This window comes from Nicotiana tomentosiformis, chromosome 8, assembly GCF_000390325.3.
Source record: "Nicotiana tomentosiformis chromosome 8, ASM39032v3, whole genome shotgun sequence".
NCBI lineage: Eukaryota > Viridiplantae > Streptophyta > Magnoliopsida > Solanales > Solanaceae > Nicotiana > Nicotiana tomentosiformis.
The window spans coordinates 119,224,296-119,232,469 of NC_090819.1; the positions used below are offsets into that span (position 1 = coordinate 119,224,296).

Below are 8,174 nucleotides of genomic sequence, written 5' to 3' on the forward strand. Positions count from 1 at the left end.
AATAAGGTCCAAACTCCCGATGTCGATTCCGACACCATTATTACCTCCTCAGCTGTCAGAGGCAATAGTCCCAAATTGAAATCGACCACGAAGTGAGCCAAGACTTGTGACTTAATTGTAGTCCTCGATTTGTACTCTATATCGAATTTGCTCATTACGACGGCCTATTTGGCCAGTCTACCTGAGAGATCGGGTTTATGGAGGATATTCCTCAGAGGAAAAGTAGTCACCACAGCTATCGGACGACATTGGAAGTCGGGCCTCAATTTATGGGCGGTGACTACGAGATCTAAGGCCAGCTTTTCCAGATGTGGGTAGCGAGTTTCTGCTCCCGTTAAAATTTTGCTAACGTAATAAATGAGAGATTGCGTACCTTCGTCCTCTTGGACCAAAACTGCACTTACCGCAACTTCTGAAACCGTGAGGTAGACTAGCAACGTTTCACCTTCTTTTGGTTTTGAGAGCAACAGAGGGCTTAACAAATGTTTCTTCAACTCCTTCAAGGCTTGCTGACACTCCGGTGTCTACTAGAAATTATTTTTCTTTTTGAGTAGTGCAAAGAATCGATGGCATTTTTCCGATGAATGGGAAACAAACCTGCTCAAAGCTGCCAATCTCCTTGTGAGCCTCTGGACTTCTTTTACGTTAGACAATTGATCCGGGATTTCCTCTATGGCCTTAATTTTATCGGTATTCACCTCAATTCCCCTTTGTGAGACTAGGAATCCTAGGAACTTACCAGAACTGACCCCGAAAGCACTCTTTTCAGGGTTAAGCTTCATATTATACTCCCTCAGGATGTTAAATATTTCTTGCAAATGCTTCAGGTGGTCACCTGCATTCAAAGATTTGACGAGCATATCGTCTATATATACTTCCATAGTCTTTCCTATTTGTTTTTCGAACATCTTATTCACGAGCCGTTGATAAGTGGCTCCGACATTTTTTTAACCCGTAGGGCATTACGTTGTAACAATATGTACCAAAGTTCGTTATAAACGAAGTCTTTTCCTGGTCTTCTGGGTTCATCTTGGTTTGATTGTACCCAGAATAAGCATTGAGGAAACTCATTAACTTGTGCCCGGTCGTGGCATTAATCATTTGATCGATATTTGGCAATGGGAATGAGTCTTTCGGGCTCGCCTGATTAAGATCCTTATAATCTACGCACATGCAAAATTTATTATTTTTCTTAGGAACTACTACTACATTGGCTAGCCAGTCAGGATATCTTACCTCTCAGATAGAGCCAATCTCAAGTAAACGTGTTACCTTTTCTTTGATGAATTTATTCCTTGCTTCAGCAATATGGCGCTTCTTCTGCCTTACCAGAGGTATGTTGGTATCCAAGCTTAACTTGTGCATGACTATCTTCGTCGATATTCCTGTCATATCCTCGTGCGACCATGCAAAACAATCAGTGTTATTTTTAAGGAATTCAATAAAAGAAGACCTGTGCTCTGGGTGTAGTCCTGTTTCCAAATGGAATTTCCTTTCTAGGAATTCTTTGAACAACGCAACCTTCTCCAGTTCTTCTGGTGTGGAATTCGTCACGTCCGTCTCTTCTAGTACTTGAAAATACCTTGGTACATGATATTGTTCCGACTCTTCTGTCCCTGGGCTAACTTACTCTAGTTCGGGGGCATGTGCCAGTTCAGGTAATTTCTATGCCGCATGTTCCTTTCCTTTGCTACTGGAGACCTAATTTGCATTCATCTCCCTTGCTACCGGTTGATCACCCCTTATCTGTTTGATCCCCTCGGGTGTCGAAAACTTTAACAATTAGTGATATGTTGAAGGCACAACTTTTATCTCGTGCAACCATGGTCTTCCCAAGATGATGTTATACCCCATGCCTCTATCTACCACTTCAAAGAGAGTTGTCTTCATTACTCCCTCAGCGTTCGTGAGTAGCAAAATTTCTCCCCAGGTTGTCACGCTTGCGAGGTTGAATCCGTCGAGGGGTTTCGTTGTCGCGATAATGCTTCCAGTGAGTTTAGCTTGCTCTAGTACTCTCTATTGTATGATATTAGCTAAACTTCCTAGATCCACTAAAACATGTTTCATTTTAAAATCTAACACATTTAAAGAAATTACCAGTGCGTCATTGTGCCGCAGCAGTAATCCGCCTGCATCTTTGTCCGTAAATGTGATACCGTCTTCCCGGAGCATTTTACTATTAGTTATCGATACTTTTGTCTTCTTTGCTGCAGAAAAGGCGACTCCATTAATTTTATTTTCTCCGAAGATCATGTTGATCGTTTGGCATGGGGGTTTTTCTCCCGCTTTCGAGGTTTCCACGTCACCCCTGTTCCGAGCATAATTGTTTTTAGCGTGGTCACTCAAGAATTTTCTGAGGTGACCATTCTTTAACAATGTTTCCACTTCTTCCAGGAGGTGTTGGCAGTCCCCAGTCCGATGGCTGTTAGTGCCATGATATTCACACCATAAATTAGGATCCCTATGGCTGGGATCATATTTCATAAGTCTTGGGAATCGTGCCTCTTTGATATTTCTCATTGTTGATACCAACTCCACCACACTGACGTTGAATTTATACTCCGACAACTTTGGGTAAGAAGAATCTCGTGACCCAGAGATTTCTCCATCCTATAACGATCTGTTGTTCCGGCCATGATCGGTCCTTCTATCAATGGTGAACTTGTCCGTTGTCCGAAAGATCCTGCCACGACCTTCTGTCCGTTCATAGGGCAAAAAGCGTTCCCTCGAAGTCCGTCTATCCGTGTCAATATCATCTTTCGTTTTTTCTCTGTTCTTTTCCCATCCTTTGGTCGACGATAGAAAGCCCACCTGGTCGTCTTCGATCCTTATTTTCGACTCGTACTGGTTGTGGACATCCACCCAAGTCGTCGCTTGGAACTCGAGAAGACTTTCTTTCAATTTTCGAAAAGCATTCAAACTTCTCGGATTTAAACCTTTGGTGAATGCTTCAGCCGCCCATTCATCTGGGATTGTTGGTAGTAACATCCTTTCCTTCTGGAATCGGGTAACGAACTCTCGTAATAATTCGGATTCTCTGTGCGCAATCCTGAATATGTTGGCCTTACGGGCTTGTACCTTTCTGGCATCGGCATGAGCTTTGACAAAAGAATCCGCGAGCATCTCAAAGGAATCTATGGAGTGCTCGGGCAATAATGAATACCACGTTAAAGCTCCACTCGTGAAAGTCTCACCAAATATTTTCAGCAACACAGACTCAATTTCGTGAGGAGCCAAATCATTTCCTTTCACTGCTGTTGTGTATGTGGTAATGTGCTCCTGTGGATTTGAAGTTCCATCATACTTTGGCATTTCGGTCATTTTGAACTGCTTCAGGATTAATTCTTGGGCTGCGCTCGGCTTATATGGTAATTGAATATACTTCTTCGAGTTTGTGCCTTTTAGTACTGGTGGTGCGCCCGGGATTTGATCCATGTAGGCGTTTACTTCCTTCATGAACCGCAAAAGCTCATCCTTGAATGGATCGTTCTCGTTTTTTAGGCCGGATCTATTCCCCCTAGCCCCATCGGAGCAAACTTCGCTCTTAGGAGTATTATTATCAACTCTCTGCGTCGTCTAGTTCACGGGAACATCAAGAGGAACTGGATCTCGCCTGTTTGCATTAGTTGAGGCACCCGATAACGCCTGCTTCAGTTCCGTCATAACCTGATCCTGTCGCGTGAGATGACCTAGAATGATTGCTTGCTGCTCTTGCAGGACTCTCACTGCATCCGCTACATGCTCCTCCTCATCATCATCAGGAGTCGTCTCCCGAACCTGCCATGTACCGGTGTGGCGTCGTTCCCCTCATTGCGAGTATCACTGATTGAATCCTCGAAATGAGGTTGTTCCCTTGAATTTCAAGGGTGCGTGTGCCGTTAACAGTGTTATCTGCCATCTTTTATGATTTTATTTCTAAGACAAAGTAATCAATATAAGTTAGTAAAAAGGCAAGGATCAATTTAATCGCACGACTGTCTAGGCCCCATGGTGGGCGCCAAACTATTTACCCGTAAAATAGTACAGTTAAATTTGTTCGTGGCTTCTAGACAAGTGAATTAATTTGGTCCAAAAGATAATGAAATAACTGATGAAACATAAAGTACTTCGCCTTAAAATGTAGATGGAACGACAGAGCTAATGAGTCCAGGAATAGGATTTTCGGGCACAACAATGATAAGATCAAAACTGAGAGAATAAAATTGTATTAAAATGCTGTATAGAATATAATGTAAGTTAGCCAGAAAATTCGTCTGCTTACAATGATAACAGAACTCACTATTTATAGTTACGTCTAGGAAAGGAGGTCCTAGGATCATGTCTTTGTTTAATGTCAATTATGAGGGCCATTGATGAAGATGTAACGTTAGACATTAATGCTTAAATTCCTTGTAACGAGCCATAATCCTTAATGCTGTAAAATATTTTGTATTAAATGTTACCGGGTGCAAAGCATTTAATACTCCTTTTATGATCATTATTCCTTATGGTGACAAGCGAAATAGCTATGTTCGGTGACCATCTCCATCTTGTGTTTCACGTGTCCTTCCTTTAAGCGGCCACGTGTCATGTCGTATTTTTCCCAATACAATTTGCATTAATTTTTCCTGTTATGAGCTGAACTATATGGACGTACCCACTCTAAGGAGATCATAAAAAAATGAAATAACTTTGAATTGATTAATACCATTACCATTGCAAGTCATAAATTATATTTGAATGAAGAAAAAGGTAAAATTTGCTTTAGTAAAAAGAGTACTTGACATGCCAAGTTTTTCGAAATGTTTGGGATACATTTTACAATACGTCCTGTTAAATAGAGTCATTAAAGTGTGCTGATCCGTGAGCCAGCTTAATCCTTGTTCGTTGGATGGACTTGACTAGCCTTCCTCCATCTCATTTAAAATAAGGGGAAGTGAAAATAACCAATTTATTCCACAATTAATTATTTTGGGCGTGACGTAGTTATCTTGTATCAAGACAAAATACTCTTTATCAAAAAATTATATTGTGTATTTAGGTCAAATCCTACTTGATATGATTATATATTATTCTTTGAGCACCCTTAATACAAGCAGGAGTATCAATGAATATTTAAAATCCGACTAAACCGATCGAACTGTACCTCACCGAATTTATTTTTAGATTTCTTTTAATAAAACTATAATTTCTTTTATATAAATCTATAACCGTACCGAATAAATTTACATATGAAAAATATATTTATAGTACAAATTTTTAAAAATAATAAAATATTAAATTTTTTCTTGGGTCTTGGATTTATGAAAATAGTTACAAGCCAACAAGTAATTAAACTCAAATTATAATTTTCAAACATATTATGTTACTCCTACTAAAATTAAATTATTTTTAGCATATTCAATAGCAAGACACAAAGTATTCTAGTGATTATGAGTAGCAAACTACCATATTGTATTGAATATGTTTTCTTTCGTATGATTTAGGTTTATCTTTTTGAATGTTTAATCTTCTATCGACTTTATTCTTGAGTCCCAACTTGGTTAATATCTTTAGACTCGTATGATTTATATTTTCTTTTTCTTTGCTTAGTTTCTTTTACACTAGCTGCTGTAGAATAGCTAATGGATGTTATTGCAGGTTTTCTTAATTCATCACCCTTTAAACAGTAAAAATGTCTAGAGAGTTTTGCTAAATCCTATAAAAGTACTTATGTTAGTGCATTCTACTTCTACTAGTGACTTTTACATGACATTAAAAAAGATACCCAAAAATAACTGAACCGTATCGATACCGACGAGAAGCCGGCATGATTGAGAGGGTTTCGAAAAGTATAATTTTAATTATACATAATAAAATAACCGAAAAACTGGCCGATATGGTACAAATTTTAAAAAATATCGGCCGACGGAACCATTGACACCTCTAAATACAAGTGTAAGGGGTCACTCAATGGTTAAGGGTATTCAAAGCAAGGAGGAGTTCATGATTCCAAGTCCATGTGTTAATATTTTTATTCTCCCTTTGTTATCCAAAGTTAAATAGAGACCATCGGATTTGGTCTAGTTAGACCATGTCTAGTTAACTCTTGCTTTTTAATCCATTTTTTTTCCTAATAAATACATCCTAAATAGAGCTTAAAATTTGTATAAAAATAAGGAACCGATCTTAAAAGTAGTTTTTGTTATAAGTTTCTTATTAAACAATCCTATATCTAATCTTCAGCTTTCTTTCGAATTTCATTGCTCTATTTTCCTTTATTCTAACTTCTCTTTTTCATCAACTTTAAATTTCTGCTTTAAGTTTGGCCCTTAATTACCACTGAAAATTTCTGTCATTTTCCAAAGATTGATGGGGTTTAATCCTTAGTGGTTAAGAAGATTGCTAACTACTATTTAAACTAGTCTGTCTAATTTCTGACCAAAATCTTTTGTAAGTACCATATTTGATTATTTTCATTTATAGACTTATTTTTTTCATTCTTAATTACATGACCAATATCATTTGGTTGCAATTATTTTATTTGGATGATCACACCACTTACTCAGCCTTGTAGGTGTAACGACCCGACCGGTCGTTTTGAGAATTAGCATCCCGTTCAGCAGCTTAAGGTCTCGAACAACTTCGTATAATGTATAATGACTTGCGTGTGTGGTCGAGTTTGATTTTCGGATGATTCAGGATCAATTGGAAGAACAATTCTTATTTTAGAAGCTTAAGCAAAAAGAGTTGACCAGAGTTGGACTTTTGTATAGACGACCCCAGAATGATATTTTGATGATTTCAATAATTTCGTATGGTGATTCTGGACTTAGGTGTACGTTCGGATTTAGATTTGGAAGTCCGTACGCATTTTGGTGAAATTAAAAAGTTGAAGTTTTGGGGAGTTGAAAAGTTTGACCGAGAGTTGACTTTATAGTTACTGGGCTCGGAGTTTGGTTCCGAAAATTAAAATAGGTCCGTTGTGTCATTTATGACTTGTGTGATAAATTTAAAATCAATCGGAGTTGGTTTGGTATGAATCAATATTAGTTTTGGAATTTGGAAGTTCATAAGTTCTTGAATCGAGGCTTGAATCGATGCGCGATTCGTGATTCTAGTGTTGTTGGAGGATGTGAGGCCACTCAAATTTCCTATTAGTCCGAGACCATAAGCACGCTCACAAGTTGCTTAAGTGTCGTCTTGCCTTTTACGAGAGGTTAAGGACTGAAATAACTTAGATGATCATGATATTAAGTGTAGGAGGTGTATTGGATATTATTAGGGTCTAAGGAGATCCCTAGAACTAAGCCAAGTTGAGAGTTATGCAATGGGCTAAAGTTTCAACTAAATTCGCATAAGATCCGACTTCAAGTTGTAAAGACTTAGGTGGTGATATACCTATCAAATTAAAGCCCTTTGAGTCTAGTTTCCAACACATCATACCGTTTGTCATTTGAATATATATATATATACAGAAATTTATGTCCATTTTACTGGACCTATGCCTTATGCGCAGCCAGATGTGCGGCCGCACATAGAAGAGGGGTTTCTGCCTTGTGTGCATGTCCAGATGCGTAGTCACTTGCTCAGGTGTGCGGCCGTGCATGTAGGAACCTTAGAAATACCCCCAAAGTCGAGGATAGAGAGTGGCTAAGTCATTTCTTTAAGACTAGGGCTTTCTCTCCATCACCCATCAGGCCAAGGCTTCCAATACACACCTAAGGTGAGTTTTTAAGTGTGTTTTTATGATGATTTCACTTCTCAATCACTAGTTACAACAATGTTTTGATTGGATTCCATAGGATTTCTTCGAAATATCAAGAACACCCCAAAAGTTGTCTTTCAAGATGTGGTCTACAAGAGGTATGTCTACCATCTCTAACTAATTCATGTTGATTATATATGTACAAAATATGTGTTAGGACTTATGGGATGGTGATTAGAAGAAATAAGTGCCCAACCTAGGTGTTGGTATTGTAGAGATTATAAAATAAATTAATTGATAAGATTTCTGGGTTGGAAGTTTATTGTTGGGAATCCATGAACTAAGGGAAGTTGTGGATGGCCTATAGACGATTGTGAGGTGAATCATTTGTTTGGAAGGTAGTTGTTAGGTGAAGAAATTTCATTGAAGGATGTAACGATCTGACCAGTCGTTTTGAGAGTTATAGCCCCGTTTTTCCCATTTTTGCTTCTTTTTGTTTTATTCAGCT

The 8,174-nt window shown here is 38.5% G+C and overlaps 1 protein-coding gene across 1 annotated transcript; it reads right to left on the reverse strand.

Moving 5' to 3' along the window:
- Nucleotides 1-2,610: 2,610 nt before the first annotated feature.
- LOC138898049 (uncharacterized) lies at nucleotides 2,611-3,321 on the reverse strand. Its single transcript, XM_070184081.1, has one exon. The coding sequence runs from the start codon at nucleotides 3,319-3,321 to the stop codon at nucleotides 2,611-2,613; it is 711 nt and encodes a 236-aa protein (XP_070040182.1).
- Between the last annotated feature and the right edge of the window lie 4,853 nt (nucleotides 3,322-8,174).

Excerpts from the sequence above, each read along its gene's own strand:
- LOC138898049 (XM_070184081.1), bottom strand. The coding sequence starts at position 3,321 with ATGACCGAAATGCCAAAGTATGATGGAACTTCAAATCCACAGGAGCAC.